At 35.7% G+C, this 19,737-nt stretch overlaps 1 protein-coding gene across 3 annotated transcripts in view; it reads right to left on the minus strand.

The window, feature by feature from the left end:
* LOC149781232 (neprilysin-1-like) overlaps positions 1 to 19,308 on the minus strand; it is a 54,948-nt gene extending 35,640 nt beyond the window's left edge. Inside the window, exons 1-3 of one of the 3 annotated variants that reach the window (XM_089935315.1) lie at positions 19,152 to 19,308; positions 11,671 to 11,798; positions 8,494 to 8,526 (exon numbers count right to left, since the gene is read on the minus strand). In XM_089935315.1, coding sequence (XP_089791441.1) covers positions 8,494 to 8,526; positions 11,671 to 11,798; positions 19,152 to 19,204 — 214 coding nt within the window. In that variant the 5' untranslated portion in view covers positions 19,205 to 19,308. Of the gene's footprint in view, positions 1 to 8,493; positions 8,527 to 9,784; positions 11,043 to 11,670; positions 11,799 to 19,151 lie in introns of those variants that run through there. The other 2 variants (XM_089935317.1, XM_089935316.1) reach the window with 2 other exon arrangements.
* Positions 19,309 to 19,737: the final 429 nt, after the last annotated feature.

The raw sequence follows: 19,737 nt of genomic DNA on the forward strand, positions 1-19,737 counted from the left end.
TAGTATGGGCTTTTCAAAGTTTGCTTACTTGACTTTTAGGTGCTAAGAGAATATGAAAAATTAAATAGTGATTATCAAAGAGATGTGAGAACATTTAAAAGGAAGGATTTACTACGTATTCAATAATGAAATTAAAGTAAAGCAGACAAAAGAAGAGCTTATACAAATAACAGATAAAAAGTAAACATAATTATATATAAAAAATATATAAGTCGATATTCACTAACATAGTAAGACACAAAAATAAGTGTTGAATCTTTCTTACACCAAGTCTGCCGTAGAATCTAGAAATTCTCAGAAAATAGTGGAGCACTAGTTGTAGTTCTATACCACTGCTCAATTTATAGCATTATAGATTTATCACATGCCATAAGCATCTCTTTCAATGCTAAAGCCAATAAACCGAAAATTTGACTAATACGGAAAGATATAGACTGTCAACTTAACGATGTATTTAGGTTATAGTGGGACTTTCGCATTTAAATTCTTAACTAAAAAAACATTTTAAGCAACTCTTTGTCATTTGTTATCAAGATTTGTTGAGCATGTTTTATATTATTTAAACCTAAATTACGCTACTCTTCCATTGTCTTTAGCTACATTATTTATCAAATTGGCAAGATTTGTTTTTAATTTGAGATATTTGCGCTCTTGAAGCATAATTAGAAAGGATAAAAATGCTTGTCTAATCTAACGGCAAGAAAGAATTATTAGTCATAAAAATAACCAGTAATCGAAAATTCAATGGCGGTGTCTGCTGTACCCGTTATAAAGTAATGTTTCTTTTCCTCCTGCTCAACAAGACAAATCCGCCCAGAGCCATGCATGCAAATAGCAACGAGAATAGTTGTACTACGTATGTGATACGGTTCAATGTATTTTTGTCTTGCTAGATAAGAAAAATCAACAACATAGTGTAGTGGGCAAACAGTACTGGGTACATATTCACTGTGTACATCGTAAGAATACAAACCAGTTGTTCTGTCATGCAAGTCGATATGTATAATAAAGTAAACACTTTATAAATCGTAAGATTAAATGTCGTTTGTTCTTTTCAACAAGACGAAATCTATATCATACATTGTACTGAGAACTGTTGTACTGTTCCGTCATGACGTAAATGATCAAAGATTACCCCCCACCCACCCAACAACACAAAATTACTATACGTACTAGCCAACAAGTAGCATTAACGTGGCTACAGTATTTGCTAACGTTATATTGTTAAAGGCCACATGACTTGTGTTAATTAAAGTGCTATGAACGACTCACGGGTATATGGATATTTCTTTAATTTGTAGATTACAGAGAAAAAATTACGTAACGAATATACATTTAAATGGACAAAGTCATACGCGACGTCACACCACGGTCAGCAGTGGTACGACTAATATGGCGTCTATCACTTGCCTCAAACCAAACCATTGTATAAAAAATGTTAATACTGATATTACAATGCAGCTGTTATGTGGCAATCCATTCAGAAACAAATTTAATCAAACAAAATCTAAGGCATCTACTACATAAGTGTACATGATTTGTTATAAAGTAGTTCTTAATACACTGTATTACTATTGGGCACACTTGTCGTGCATGTGCGTGCAATATGAAGGTGTGCAACATTGTACAATACTGCACGATTCTGACAACGTAAAGTTAGCGGAGACGAACATGAACATATAATAATAGTGTATACAATTACAGTGTTGTTTTCACGTCACTGGAACTGTAGGGGAGACAACTACCTAAAATTAAACTTACGTAGTTTACGCGGCACTGCTCTTGGTCTTAACGAAAAATAATAAACTAGCTGAATTTAGAATCCTGGCTTGTAACACGATGAATACGTGAAAGTGCGTAATTTTTATACATAAATCTGTAGAAAGAAAATACGGTTTTATCTAATTTAGTTCAGTATCATTCGACGAATTCCTATATCATATGGAAACTTTAGGCATTGGTGGTATTTTGCAAAATAATATATACTCTTTGGATAATTTACGTCCCCGTTTATAGCTTTGTTCAATTTTACTGGTTATTTCATGATTATGGATCGTAAGTTTTGGAAGATATTACCCAGTCTGAGTTATCTGCAAAGATTTTTTGATAAAATGGGTAAGTTTTGCAAAATGGACCCTCCCAAATTTCTTAACATGTGGAGTTCTCTGGATGGTATTTATTAATTTTCAAAGAATAATTCATTGTACTGGGTATATGTGTCGTGTGTTGCATTGCAAGGTGTAAAGTACTAGTATTTGGGCTTAAATGGCTTATTGATGAATGATACAAATGTAAAGCAAGAAAAACCACGCAAATGTGATAGTATAATTTTGTCATGTGTGGTCATTGAGATGATAGAGAAAGTTATTTGTTAATAACCTTTCAGTGTCTTGAGGTCGTTGAAAATAGAGGAGAACATGGACTATCAAGCCAACCTCAAGCAGGTTTTTGATTTTTGATTTGCTCGGTATGCGACCCCTTGGGTGTAGCTCTATCCCAAGCGCATAATTACAAATACAAAGCACACGTGTAACTGTAGCAGTAACATCATTGGAGGCGGAAGAAAAGGGGAACAAATCTGGTGATCATGACAAGTATGTTTGGCCGTTATTCTGTTATTAACTATAACTGTTACAGTATTTTTGAAAGCACACATTCAAGATCATCCAAGAACGCGTAATTGGCGAATGGGTAAAATCTCAAAACAGGTTGCCCAATATTTCACGTTTGCGACTAAAACAACCATCGGATTTTCTGCAAAATTCCAATATCATCGGCCTCTTCCAACCCACCTCGCCGAAGAAAGAAAACAAAATGACAGCGAATTCAATCATACGCTAAAGCTACATAACATGCAACCATGTCAAACAAGATAATGGTACCTTCATGTGATTATATACACAAGATAATGGTACCTTCATGGGATTATATACACAAGATAATGGTACCTTCATGGGATTATATACACAAGATAATGGTACCTTCATGTGATTATATACACAATATAATGGTACCTTCATGGGATTATATACACAAGATAATGGTACCTTCATGTGATTATATACACAAGATAATGGTACCTTCATGGGATTATATACACAAGATAATGGTACCTTCATGTGATTATATACACAAGATAATGGTACCTTCATGGGATTATATACACAAGATAATGGTACCTTCATGGGATTATATACACAAGATAATGGTACCTTCATGGGATTATATACACAAGATAATGGTACCTTCATGGGATTATATACACAAGATAATGGTACCTTCATGGGATTATATACACAAGATAATGGTACCTTCATGGGATTATATACACAAGATAATGGTACCTTCATGTGATTATATACACAAGATAATGGTACCTTCATGGGATTATATGCACAAGATAATGGTACCTTCATGGGATTATATACACAAGATAATGGTACCTTCATGGGATTATATGCACAAGATAATGGTACCTTCATGGGATTATATACACAAGATAATGGTACCTTCATGGGTCTATATACACAAGATAATGGTACCTTCATGGGATTATATGCACAAGATAATGGTACCTTCATGGGATTATATACACAAGATAATGGTACCTTCATGGGTCTATATACACAAGATAATGGTACCTTCATGGGATTATATGCACAAGATAATGGTACCTTCATGGGATTATATACACAAGATAATGGTACCTTCATGGGATTATATACACAAGATAATGGTACCTTCATGGGATTATATGCACAAGATAATGGTACCTTCATGGGATTATATACACAAGATAATGGTACCTTCATGGGATTATATACACAAGATAATGGTACCTTCATGGGATTATATACACAAGATAATGGTACCTTCATGGGATTATATACACAAGATAATGGTACCTTCATGGGATTATATACACAAGATAATGGTACCTTCATGGGATTATATACACAAGATAATGGTACCTTCATGGGATTATATACACAAGATAATGGTACCTTCATGGGATTATATAAACAAGATAATGGTACTTCATGGGATTATATACACAAGATAATGGTACCTTCATGTGATTATATACACAAGATAATGGTACCTTCATGGGATTATATACACAAGATAATGGTACCTTCATGGGATTATATACACAAGATAATGGTACCTTCATGTGATTATATACACAAGATAATGGTACCTTCATGGGATTATATACACAAGATAATGGTACCTTCATGTGATTATATACACAATATAATGGTACCTTCATGGGATTATATACACAAGATAATGGTACCTTCATGGGATTATATACACAAGATAATGGTACCTTCATGGGATTATATAAACAAGATAATGGTACCTTCATGGGATTATATAAACAAGATAATGGTACCTTCATGGGATTATATACACAAGATAATGGTACCTTCATGGGATTATATACACAAGATAATGGTACCTTCATGGGATTATATACACAAGATAATGGTACCTTCATGAGATTATATACACAAGATAATGGTACCTTCATGGGATTATATGCACAAGATAATGGTACCTTCATGGGATTATATACACAAGATAATGGTACCTTCATGGGATTATATGCACAAGATAATGGTACCTTCATGGGATTATATACACAAGATAATGGTACCTTCATGGGTCTATATACACAAGATAATGGTACCTTCATGGGATTATATACACAAGATAATGGTACCTTCATGGGATTATATAAACAAGATAATGGTACCTTCATGGGATTATATAAACAAGATAATGGTACCTTCATGGGATTATATACACAAGATAATGGTACCTTCATGGGATTATATACACAATATAATGGTACCTTCATGGGATTATATACACAAGATAATGGTACCTTCATGGGTCTATATACACAAGATAATGGTACCTTCATGGGATTATATACACAAGATAATGGTACCTTCATGGGATTATATACACAAGATAATGGTACCTTCATGGGATTATATACACAAGATAATGGTACCTTCATGGGATTATATAAACAAGATAATGGTACCTTCATGGGATTATATAAACAAGATAATGGTACCTTCATGGGATTATATACACAAGATAATGGTACCTTCATGGGATTATATACACAAGATAATGGTACCTTCATGGGATTATATACACAAGATAATGGTACCTTCATCTGATTATATACACAATATAATGGTACCTTCATGGGATTATATACACAAGATAATGGTACCTTCATGGGATTATATACACAAGATAATGGTACCTTCATGGGATTATATACACAAGATAATGGTACCTTCATGGGATTATATACACAAGATAATGGTACCTTCATGGGATTATATAAACAAGATAATGGTACCTTCATGGGATTATATGCACAAGATAATGGTACCTTCATGGGATTATATACACAAGATAATGGTACCTTCATGGGATTATATACACAAGATAATGGTACCTTCATGGGATTATATACACAAGATAATGGTACCTTCATGGGATTATATACACAAGATAATGGTACCTTCATGGGATTATATACACAAGATAATGGTACCTTCATGGGATTATATACACAAGATAATGGTACCTTCATGGGATTATATACACAAGTTCAGTAAAAGGAAAAAAAAAACACTAGTGAGTTCATGCTTGAAAAAAAAAAAACTGGGAATGTTACGTTCAAGAATACATTATCTGAACAGAGTCACGCAAAATGAACTCAATGATAATTTGTGATGTGCACATGACGTCATTTGGTAAGTAATGTACATTATTGTGCAGTGGTGGTTACTGTCTGTTGTTGGGGGTTTTCTTTTCCAGAGGTGCATTTTCAATCACTAAGATTGTCACTGGACAGCTTCGCATTTTTACACCTCCCTAAATTTTAAGCTAGAAGGCATAAACCTAATTATCGTAAGCCTAGAATTTATACATTCACACAGAAGCTAAATCTGTAATGTGGTTTAGATTTATTTTGAATAAGGCTTGAAACTGGGTTGGCTTGTTTGGTGACTGCCTGTCACAGTTAGCAATTGGAGATTAAATGCGTAAAATGGACTGTAAATGAGCAACCGACTTGGCTTACTTATTTACCTATGTCTGCTACAGAGGTAAATATCTCAAAATCGAGCTGGTTGAGGGGTGATGCAAAGTATGCTAATTTATTAAAGTACAAGTGAATTTTATTCATGCATAAGGCACAGATACTGATTCTTTTACCTGCCTTGTCACAGGAAAATATTCAAAATAACTCCTTGCTGTATAAAATGATACTAAAAAAGAAGGGTTGGTGGCAGGGTTGGTTCAGTATAAAATCCACCAGTTGTATAAGGAATTGGCCTGATTACCAGAGTCACAGTCTCACATGTATCCTTTCTACACAAAAATCATTAGTTTGCTTTTACTTCTATCTTTAGTGTAAAATTGTTCTCATTTTCTGCAATAGGTCATTGTCGGATGAAAATTCACCTGATGAACTGTCCAGTGAGAACGGACGTAATGACTTGAGCGTGCCCAGATCGTCACGTGGGAAGTTTAAAAAAGTAATCATTAGAGACTGTCTGGTGGCTGCTGTTAAAAGAACTTTATCTAAATCTTAGTTTGTCCTTTTTAAATGACCAAATTGAGAAGCATAAGATTGACTTGTTACTACTATCATCTAAACTCATCTAGAAATGCAGAAATGCTAGTTAAAAGTCTCACTGTAAACACTGCGAGGCGGTCCCGAATACATATTCAAATAGACTACAGGGCGTATTCGCCAGAAGGTAGATCGCTCCGCCTACCGAACACGTGACTTGACAACCTCTCAACCTCCGACAAACAGTCTGTGAAAATGGCGGGCCTGATAACATTAAAAGATATACCAGACGATATTGGTGAGCAATATTTGCCATACTAAACAACACTGAGACAGAGACAGAAAGCGAGAGCATTATCTGTCCATCGCTTGCACTTCTCTAAGTTAAGCCGGTATGCGGAGAACACGTCCCATGGAGAAGTCGCCCCCACGTATCTGGAGAAGTCGCATAAGAGTGGTTGGAGAAGTCGCCCCAATTGGTTGGAGAAGTCATCCCAAAACTTGTCACCCAAATAACCGTTTTATAACAGAATTAAGTCAACTTTTACGTGATTCATATTTATATTTTATATATACGTGATCACAACAGAGATATTAACTAAATGAAAGCAATATCATTGTAATATTTATAAGGACGAAATTAAGTCTGTATATAATCTAATGAATGACGACAGTATAGTGATTAAAAAGGATGATAAGTCAAACATTATTATTATTGTGAATCAAGATGATTATGTTAAAGAAGTTGAACGTCAATTAGAAATTAAATTAAAACTTTCAACATGCATTAATGAGATCGCTAAAATAATAACTCCGTATGTGAGGAATTTGATACTTTCCCTCTTAACATACGGACACCTCAGTTCTACATATTACCCAAAACTCATACAAATCCTGATCATAATTTACCTTTAAATTTTCCAGGACGAACCAATATATCAGGTTGTAATTCATATACTGAAAACCTATCCAAATTTATTGATAGTGTTTCACAACCTTTGATTAAATCACTTCCTTCATACATTAAAGATACAACACTTTCATTAAAAAGTCGAAGTCTATTCCACAACTATCTGATAATTTCAATCCTGGTATCATTAGATGTAACATCACTATATACTAACATTCCGCATGCATATGGTATTGAAGCGTGCAATATTTTCTTGATAGCAATCCTAATAATAGCACATTATCTAGAGAAGATATTTGTAAAATAATAAAAACCTATCTTGGAAAATAATTATTTTCAATTTAATAATACGAATTGCAGGCATATAATGGGTATTATTATGGCTCCTATATACTCTTCCCTTTCATGGGTGAATTAGAAAAGGATTTTTATTCAAAACGAAAAGTTTAATCCATCTCTTTAGTTCAGATTTTTAGATGACATATTTGTGATCTGGAAGCATTCAACTGAAGAACTGAAACAAATTATTGATCGCCTAAATCATTTTCACCCGACGTTTAATTTACTTATATTACATCTAGTACGCATGTTTCATTTTTAGACTTAAATGTAATTTTAAAAAATTTGATAACAGTATCTCTACAAATATTAGTAAAGCCCCCATTGACACCTCTTCACCATTGTGGATCGAAAAATTGCCGAACCATTGCGAAATTTGTAAATATACACAATAGCCGAGTCGATCTCGACAGAAGCAGCCTGTCGGAGAAAAATGGCGGACGTAAACAGTGCCTAAAGGTTTGTATAATAGCGCTCGCTGATTGGTCAATCCATGAGAATGATTGACAACTAGCGATAGGTCAGTTGTCAGTCATTGACAGTGTTGTGATAATATGACTGAGAGGCATGGTCGGTTTCAGCAAATCGCCTGTAGAAAACAAATTCATTCTAGCTCATAATTTATACCTACCTGTAGCTATGCAGCTTTCCTCTTGACAAACGTCTGAAATAATAATAATAATAATAATAATAATAACAATAATAATAATAATAACAATAAAAATAACAATAATAGTAATAACAATAATAATAAAAATAACAATAATAATATTAACAATAATAATAACAATAATAAGAACAATAATAATAATAATAACAATAATAATAGTAATAACAATAATAATAACAATAATAATAATGACAATAACAACAACATCATCATGAACAACAAGCAACAAAGTAAAATTATGGAGAACGATAAACTAAATATTTAGTTCAAATTTTCTCGGAAAAAGTATATAATTGTAAACAAACAAACCAATAACAGAATACACAAATACAAGATGCTTTCCTCCCAAATACCGACTTTAACAACTATTTCCAGCGTATTCTTTGCATCATCTTAAATTGTTCGACTATGGTCTTGCCAATTAAGTCTAACCAGATAGTCCAATTTGGCTTCTTTTGTTTTCGGGTAACCCTAGTGTTGTGGACAAAAATTATATCATTGTACGGGCAATGACGTTGTGGTTTTTTGTAAGACTAAATTTTGTCAATAATTCTCCTGAGGGATGGTCATGTCAACATTCAGTTGACACCAAAAGTCTCCTAATGGTGTCTGGATTGTCCGAAATGAAAATCATCCATTATGGCTGCCACAGTGGCTCATTTGAAAATCGTGCAGTTTAAGAACATCTGACATGATTCCAACACACATCAGTTACAAATATTTTTTTTAATTGCCTAGTCTTCATGTCCTTAAAATTCTTTTCGGAGAGTAGAGAACCAGTCCCTTTGAGAGAATTTTATCATCTCAAAGAAATAAAAATAAAAATAATTAATCTACATAACAAACTGCATTCTGGACACCCGCAGTACTTTTATGGCTTTTTAGATTTAACTTCATTTAATTTTGTTTATAACGTTTACAGTGACATATATTAACGGAGGAAACAATACGAAAGGTGGCATGGCCGTTATGTGGTTCTCTGACGTTGTATGAACAGCTTTTATAAAACAGAAAACAGGTTATGGAGATCAAACTAACTCAAAATACAAGTTGTATTTAAAAAGTTAAGAATACTAGTGGGATGTATAAAATACTCTTTATTTGTGAAATGTTCGTCTGTCCGTCTCCTCAAATGCTCTTACTGCATACATATATATATATATATATATATATATATATATATATATATATATATATATATATATATATATATATATATATGCACGTTTTCAGCAGGAAATGTTGGATTTACTTTTTGATATGCTGGGTGCTTTCAAGTCCATCAGCAAATCTTTAATAAAGGGATTCATCCAAAAATCCCTTAGAGACACATCAGAGCTGTCTGGACGAGGTGGCAAAGTTCTGATGCTGTGCTTCTTCAGGTCATATGTTACAAAGGCGGATTTATGAGCCGGTGCATCGTCATTTGGTGGATGGATACCTCGAGTTCGGCGCGCGGACAGGTTATTCAGTGGTGTTCCAGCACTTTCGAGGCATACAAATGCCCAGTGATTCTAGCATAGTCAGGCACATGTACCTGGACAGCAGAATCTGTTCCATCAAAAGGTAATGCGTATAAAAACTCTCTTGTCAGTTCTGATAAATCACGTGATATCCGGTTCTATTCATTTACTCTGATCCAAATCACGTGGTTCTGTTCATTTCATCCGATCCAAACTGTATTATTTTCTCTTGAGTCTGGTTTAAAAAAAAATTACATCCATGTTTCATCACCCGTGACACTCAATAACTCTTTTCATTTTTCTCAAGAAGCTGTTCGGCGATTTAAAACCTGTTATGTGTTTGATGATCCGTTCACAAATACAAGATCCGTCCTGCACAAACCTTTCTGAGCTGAATACCCCTGATAATTAAAATATATGTCACTGTGTATCAATTGACTTCATCTGTTGTCCGCTTAAGAACATCCATCTCCTGCTCACCAGTCGGGGACAGCGGTCATCTTCCAGAACGTGGGTCATCTTCCTGGATTCGCGACCATATTTAAAACGATGAAACCACCGCAGAATTGTAGAGTTGTCGTAGATATGACAAGGAATTGCTTACGCATTGTTTTATCTTAAGTCGGTCCTGATATCCTAAGAGTGCCCGGATTTTAGAGCATGCTCTTGCACTGTAGAAGAATCGTTCTCCTTCTCTGACATTTTTATGTCACTGTCATTTACCTATGTTAAGTCACAGGTACATATCAGCAGGTGTCCCGTTTTGCACATGCAACTGCAGACCAATTTACGCAACGTTATTTGATCTATCGATCGGCATTACATTGGTTGGCAGATTTAAAGAAACAAACAAATTATTGTAAAATATTTACAACTTTTCAAATACCGCTCGCATGAAGCGGATACGCGTGGAACACACCTAAAAACAGAATTTGATATGTTGGTGATCCTATAGTCAGTGACATTACATTTGTCTATGAAGCAATAAATACACTTAACTGTTCAGTAATGTGTACTGTTATAAGCCAAATTCTCTTATGGAATTTCACTGGAATGTCTGCTGAAGAAATTAACCAGCCGGACATGTATTACCCATTTACATATATAACAGGGATCACTTAGCGATGGCAAGATCAATATAAAATAACAAACAATACAAGGAAAATGGAAAAACACCATTCATGGATAAACCCCACCTTCCTTTATATAAACGAATCAATCGTCGCATTTTATAACCACTAAACCGCATCCTGTTTATGTTCGCGGAAATAGTATGACCTTTTGTTGTAAAATGCAAAAAGAAATATATGTAAACAAAGGCTCGTTAGTTACTACAAAGAAGTCACATGCCATTTTATGTGATATTTCAAGTATGTCGAGTTTTAAACGCCTTTAAACAAACCCCAGCAAGAGTTGTAAGTGCCGAGAGAAAGCATACATTGTTTTAATGAACATTTTACTGTTCCCCGTATCGTTGTATTTTGCTTGACAGTATTTTGAATTTTCCCTTATTTCAACCCACAATATTATCATACAGACATTCAATACTATTTCAGAAGTCATTAAACATAGTGCAAAAAAAAGTTTAAAAATAGCATCAGAGTTGAAATATAACTGTTTGAATAAATAATGTAAAACGTATTCTATTTAGCGTCATACATTACTCGTGCGTTACCAGAAGAGCTTTCTGTTCTCGTTCTCTTGCTCAGCTCCACACCAAGAATTACTGCTAATACAACCGTAGCACAGACTGTGGCCAATAGGCAGATGACCAGGATTAGAATAATTCTGATTTGTTTACACCTTCATTAGAAAAATATAAAATAAAATCACATCATTATAATTCATCAATTATTGACAGCTTGTCACTAAATTTAGATGATCTTTTAAGAACATAAAAAAGCATCAAATGTTTAAACTTTATTGATTTCATGTCGATTATTTAAAAAAAAAAAAAAACATTCGCACAATGCATGCTCACTCTGCGCATTAGTCGCTAAATAAGCGACTCTGCTATATGCCGATTTACTCTATCCAATTTAGGATATTATCCATAGGCCGACCAACTCTGAGGTGACGTCTGTATGTTAAACGTAACGAATTAGTTCCAAACATGTGGCCCAATTACTTTGTTAATTTTCATGACTTACTGAAGTAATATAATACATGTCTTAGAAATAATTTTAAACAAAGCAAAATTCCTTCACAAAAGCGTGTTAATATGTGGGGTTTTTTTGTATGCAAAGAGTAACATTAGAGCACTTTCGTTGTCAAATCTTCATTTTCGGAGGTGCGTGCTTTAGCACTCTGTAAAGCTCTTCAATTTCGTAGGCAAGTAAATCTGGCTAGTAGTTCGCAATCCCCTAATGCTTAAACAGAAGTGATCGGTTTTCAAAAGAAACCGGAATTTATGAAATTTGATTGCATGCTTTGTGCTACCGGTGCCTTAGCGAAATGTTGGCAATATGTTTTCATTGTGATGGAGAAAGCCTCAAGTATTGAAGCGTTGGACTCGTGGCCAGAATGGTGCAGTTCGATTCCCACCATCAGCTCAGATTGGCTGCTACGGCGTGTACTTAGCGATGACACTTTTTTTTACTTGCTTCATCAATTTAAAATCTTTCAAGTGTTGATGTGCAGTAAAGCACACACATATACACGCACTCAGAACGATTTCTATGCAATGGAGTGGGTTTGTTTTACTGCACATTAACACTTTAAAGGTTATAAGGTCACAATGATCTCTACTAAACAGCGTGTGTGTGTGTGTGTGTGTAATTTGGATTTTTAGCGTAGCTTTAATTTTTTTAAGTTCTATCGCTACGTTGTCTTAAGTGTGGCAGTTTATAGTGATGTCTAGCACTGGGGCATCATGCCGCAGACATGTAGCATGATGTCCCACCAGGCCACATTATCCTGACACCAGGCCGACCAGTCCTAACACTAACCTTTTATTTTGAGCACCTAGCGTGGCACCTGCTAGTACCATTTTTGTAAGTTTTTGGTATGACTTGGCCGGGGCTCGAGTCCGCGACCTACAGGATCAGAGGCAGACGCTCTAACCAATAGGCCACCGGAGCGGTCGCAACATAGAGAGCTGGAGTACCCGAATTGAACTACCGACATTTGAAAGAAGACGATTTACTCCTGCACGTGCCTTGGCATGATTATATCCATCAAGGTTAGTAAATACAGTTTCCTTGAGGATATAATTTTATAAACTTTGTCCATGCATTTCAGTTTGTCAAATGTTACGTCGAAAATGATCGCCAATGAAAAGTCAGACCAGTAATTATTTGAAGATCAGATATTATTTCGTCATTCAAGCCCTAACACGTGCAAATACCCATGAAGTATAAACCACCATGCAATTGTATCGCTAGCAAACGTGTGAGCGTCGTGTGATTTACAAGTACACCGGCAGCTTGACGGCTTTCAAGCCTAATGTCCGTCGCGTATCCGACTGTCGCCGAATATCAGGCACAGACTCAAATCGGTATAACATAAATAATTTGCAATCTTTTTTCCTGAAATGTACAGCATGCAGTCAAAACCTAAATCACGCTCAGTAAGTCTCAACATAGCATACTTATAGTTTATAAGATATGTCATACTAATGGGTTATGTTTGTTCTGACGAAAAGTTGTTTTGTCAGAACGAAGACGTTTTTACGTCAGTGTTCATTTTGTTACCCATAGATTCAAACGTTTGCTGGAGATCCGTTTTATGAAAAAATAAAATAAAACGTATGTCCTGCGACAACAGATCACCCAAAACAAATTAGCAGTTAATATATTTAATTATATTTATTTTCGCCATATCGCTATGTCTCCCATTAAATGCACCGAATCAGTATGTCAGGCTGTGAACTTTTCACACTTATTCAAAGTGTAAATGAAATGTCAATATTGAAATCCGTGACGCTAAATTTCGATATGCCTACAAGATTTGTAACCTCCTGTAGTTATATATGCTTTTTGTTTTGGTTTTTTTGAGAATGTTTTCCAATATCTTTTTAGTTTCTGTAAAAGAAAAGTCTTCTACATTTTGTAATCAATGGTAATGTAAATCAGAATGAAGAGATAGCCACGCCTCCTCATTAGCATAACATAAAATATGAAATTTGAGTATTTACTGCCCACATTTTATAACCAGTGAATTCGTATTAATACTGAAGTGTATCTTGCACAATACATGAAAAATAGTGACAACGTTTTTCAGGTATAGAACATTTAAGTTAATACAATTTATAAAGGCAGTCTGTTGAATGAGGGTCATTACTCCTGAATGTCGGACGAGATTCCGGTACCACTGTAAATGGCGTGTTGTCTCACACCTTTCAAAATTATTTTCCAAATTATCAAAGTGTTAAGACGACATCCTTTTAACGTTGGCAATAAAAATAAAAATTTCAATCTGAATCAATTGGAACCCTACAACAACGCAGCATCACCTCTGTCGGCACCTCCTCCTCCCTCTCCACGTAAATACAGGAGAAATAATAAGCATCCGGTACATGCGGTAATGCGTCGAGTAGAGGCTCCGATACTTCTCATTTGAAGTGTAAATAAATAGTGCGCGGTACACTTGAATCACCAAAATTGATGCTCTCAAAAGCACACAGATTAGGGTCTCACTGGATAGTTTCGTATTTTGACACCTCTCTATATTTTAAGGTTGAAGGCATGAACTTAATTATCACAAGCCTAGCATTTATACATTTACAGAGAAGCTAAATATGTATTGTGGTTTAGATTTACTTTGAGTTAGGCTTGAAAACAGGTTGGCTTGTTAGGTGACTGCCTGTTACAGGTAGGTCAAAAATGCGTAACTTGGGCTGCACATGACCTGCCGACTTGGCTTACGTATTTACGTGCGTCTGCTACAGAGGTAAATATCTCGAAATTTAGACTGTTGATGGGTGATGAAAAGTATGCTAATTTATTATAGTACTAGTGAACTCTATTCATGCATAAGGCACATACTGATTCTTTTAGCAGCTTTGTCACAGGAAAATAATAAAAATAGCTCTCTGCTCTCAAAAATAAATATAAAATTTTGGGGTTGGTGGCAGTGTTGGCTTAGTATAAAGACACCAGTTGCATTAGGAATTAACCTGATTGCCGCAGTCAAAATCTCGCATGTATGCTTTCTATAAAAATCATTTGCTTGTTTTTATTTGTATCTTCAGTGGAAAATTATTCTCATTTTTCTGCAATAGGTCATTGACGGATGAAAATTCACCAGATAAAGTGTCCAGTGAGACCTAGGGATAAAATCTTGTTGAGCGGTGGCTCCATTCCCAACCAGCAAGTTGACGTACGTGGTCGGATGACTGCACACGTCTCTAATGCAAGTTCAGTCATTCACCTTTGACAGTGATAGTATACGTCTGTGGTCTCGAGGTATCGACACGTGTTTGACATACCGCGTTCAATATCAAAAGAAATTAAAGATCAGGGACGGATCCGAAAATATCGTTTAGTGTCGTTTATGGTAAGCCTAAAGAAATAGTCAATGAGTCTGTTGGATGGAACCCCAGGTGGGGAATTAGGGAGTTAACCCCTAGAAGGTCCTGCACTCTAAGACTTTCCTATGCATGATTTTAATCACCCAACTGCATGAGTAAATTTTAGAAAATATTTCACGCGGGGGGGGGGGGGTTACATGGACCGTCCCTGGAGATCGTGAACTATATTTTCGTGCACACTCCTCGTTAGAACTCATAATTAAATGTTTATCTTCGCTGTATTTAAATTCACATTTTCAGATTTCAAGTGTAAATTTTCGTGCCCTGAAAAAGCCACTGAAGTTGCTTCTTCAAGAAACATCTATCTCAGCTTTTTCTACAAATGTCACTGGAGTTACGTTTTGTACAAATGTCACGGGATGTTACTTTTTCCACTAGTGCAAATAACAATCGCGTGAGTCACGTTCGAAATATGTTGTTATTGAAAAACTCAAAGTAATATATACAAGAAAATATTTAATTGGCATGGACGATATTGCTCGTCCTCGCTATATCCTGTACCCAGCCTTAATTGACAAGCCAACGGGATTGGCTATTAACCAGCAAAATATCTGTCTCCCGACTGGTTGGTCAGAAATATCATTCGTATAACATCCTTGTTGTTCCCATAACGACTACTTTGGAAAGTTCGCAATGAACTGCTGGGAATTAGTTACTAGCTCTACATCGGCGTATTGCATCACGGACAAAGAGTACGAGAACACGTACTTCCATTAAGATGGAGGAGGATAGTTACCCGCCGTCTCATGAATACATGGAGCAATAATGTTTTTCTACGAGTTATTTTGAGAATTATCACTGCGATAAACCAAAACTTTGTACACCTTAACATCATATCATGTTTAATGATTAATTGTTCAAACCGATATATCTCTTTACAACTAGTTATATGGAATTCCAGTACAAGCTGTATTATCCTCAGTCTAATCCTTCATACACTTCAATTAAAATGTTTTTGTCGTGACAATTTAATTTGAGATCAACACCTGGTATATGAAACAAAGGTATTCGAGATTGATTCTACGGGTAATTGTGTTCCCCTATTCCTTTCTTGAAAAACATTGAGTTTCAACCATAATTAGATAATACAAAAACCACTTGTTGCCAGTCATTGGTATTTTGTTTTAAGAGGTCCTTCTAGCATCAAGGCTACATAATCTGTCGGGTCCCCGAGTGGTCTAAAGCGCTATCCGTCACGGATCACTCCATCTCAGCTCTGTCTGTGTGGATTCGAGTCTCGGATTCAGCCAATGGGTGTATGTGAGAAAGCTTGTCAGTAGCTTCTCGTGGGTCGGTGGTTCTTTCCGGGGTTTACACGGGTTCTTCCTCCACCATTAATACTGTCCGCCATGCATAGCTTATTGTGTGCTGAAAAATGGCGTTAAACCCTACAGCAACAACAACAAAACTAGTACTAATATTAGTACCCTTACTCGTACCTCGTGGACAGGGTACTAACATGAGCATATACGTGTTAATGGAGCAAGCCGGGTGTGATTCACACCCGGCGCTCTTTTAGCCTAATAATAACACTTTAACCTTGCATATAATCCAATAAATTGAGTAGTCCTCTTATTTAATATCGGAAATATCGAAAATCATTGTAGAAATAGTTGAAAAATCTTGTTTACCTTTTTTAGCCGATATTTCGTTTAGATCGTCCGCCATATTATTTCAAATAATGATTGTGGGTCGGTGGTTCTTCCTGGGGTTTTCCCGGGTTCTTCCTCCACCATTAATACTGGCCGCCATGCATATCCTATCGTGTGCTGAAAAATGGCGTTAAACCCCTCAACAAGAACAACAACAACATCAAATAATGATTACTTCCGTTCTCAGCCTCGTTTGTTTGTGTGCCATATAAGGACATTGACGCCTTATTTGGAAATGTAGACAAATCGTAGTAAAAATTTGGCGCCGTTTGGGTCAGAAATTCTGCGCATTAAAAGTAAATACGGTTTACCGGCAACTTTGAAATTCACCAAGAAGCGATTATTCGCGCTTCATTGATAATAATATAGCGTAGAATATCCAAAATATGGTATGGCAAGCCTTACGTAGAAAAGGGGTCACGGCGAGAATCTCGCGTTATTTGTCATGGCGGACAGTATAAGGTTAGAGTAACCATGCCAATTTATTTTATCGTGTAAGGGCTTAATAAATTTAAAATAAGCCAAACTTCTATCACAGCATGATTATACTTATGTAGTTGATTTCTACACTGTTTGTGTTTCTGACTTTAGTGATGATATTTTTTGCTCCATTACATGATATGGGATCAGTTCGTAGCCTCAACCACAACAAAATCAAGTTGAGGCTACGACATCGTAGCTACAACAAAACCAACATAATCTGCCAGTTTGTCCATTTATTGGAAGGTCAGTGTCAGTGTACACAACAGTGAAGACTACAAATGTACGGATTTTGTGCAACAATCTTCCTTTCATAATCGGAGAGAAGTATCACGTGCCGAGGTACCATGAACATATGTCATCATACGTGCATCCACCAATGGATTTGGCCCTTATATCTATTATAAGGAAAGGTAAAATGGACAGGTAATTTTTTTCCTGCTACGAAGGTTCTACTGCCTCCACAGAAAGAGTTTTAAATGTGTAAACGACTAAGAGCTTCAGACAAATGTTAATAAAATTCAGAGAAATTCCGAAAAATTAATCCGAAAACAACATAAGACAATCTGCAAGAAAAAGGTAAACCTGTTATCAGTTGTAATTCAGGGGATTGCTAGTCTTCAAACCTTCGAAGACAGGATTTGGGTACTTTTTCTACAGATGTAATCAATAGGTAGCTAACTAAGTGGTCAATTAACTGATGAAACTGACCAATCAGATAACCCTGTCTCCAAATTAGGAATTCACATTGATGCAATACAATTTTACATTAAATCAATGTTTAAAAAATGGGCGCTTGTTATTTTAACAAAAAAAAGATTAGACCCGATGTGTGTGTGTATATATATAATTCAGTTTTATTCCTTAATCTACGATATCTGTATTAATCTTTTTTGTCATGATCATTCTCGCCAGTTTTTCATAATCATAATTAAATTAACAAATATACGCCAAAATAAAAGGGAAAGTGTTATCTCTGGATTTAACAGGAGACGGCTTGATAATACTAGACAGAATTAATATTTAATATAAACAGTACTAGCTTACAGTTTAGAGAAGTTTTAATTCGTCTCTACGGAGACTCTCTCTTTCTCTATCACTGTCTCTCTGGGGGCCTCGAGTGGCAGAGTGGTCTAAAGCGCTCTCCGTTACGGATCGCTGCCATCTCACCTCTGTCTGTGTGGGTTCGAGTCTCGGATTCGGCTAATGTGGGTATGTGAGAAAGCTTGCCAGTAGCTTCTCGTGGGTCGGTGGTTTTCTCCGGGGTTTTCCCGGGTTCTTCCTCCTCCATTAATACTGGTTGCCATCAGTAGCCTATCGTGTGCTGAAAAATGGCGTTAAACCCTACAACAACAACTCTCTCTCTCTCTCTCTCTCTCTCTCTCTCTCTCTCTCTCTCTATATATATATATATATATATATATATATATATATATATATATACACACACACACACACACACACACAACACCATAATAATATTAATACACCAACCTGCACCCTGTTGTTTGCTTCGATTCCGACAATTCAAAATTCCCTTTCGGCATTTTACTGGTGTCGTGGGCCTTGGGCTTACACTGAGCTTTGTTTAGACTTTTTGCTTATAATATATATGCCGTTAGGCATAGTGTCAACTGATGAATTGAGATCCGCTACACCTGTCCTATTTAATGCGTCTTACATCGTCACGTATGTTCATCTCTGAACCGAGAAATGCAGTCGTTATAGATACACTATTTCTTAGAACCTTAAAATGATATATGTTTCCTGGCTATTAAAGGATATGTTTTCCATGCTATATTTTGATTATTTTGATGTCGTACAGTCATAAGATTGACATATGACATGTTTTAAAAAAATATCCTATAAACTTAGATTTATATATTGCTTGATTAAGAATGAAACTTACCCTCCCCCCCCAAAAAAAAAAAAAGAGAAAGAAAAAACAAAAACTCTTTCATTGCTTGTTTTTGGACCTTGACTATCTATGAGGCTCCAGGTATCCCCAGGTGCCAGAATGGTCTAAGGCATCGTCTTTGCAGATCGCTCATACATCTCATCTTTGAGACCAACCTGAGTA

The sequence above is a fragment of the Sinohyriopsis cumingii genome, chromosome 15 (genome assembly GCF_028554795.1).
Source record: "Sinohyriopsis cumingii isolate HCF-2022 chromosome 15, ASM2855479v2, whole genome shotgun sequence".
NCBI lineage: Eukaryota > Metazoa > Mollusca > Bivalvia > Unionida > Unionidae > Sinohyriopsis > Sinohyriopsis cumingii.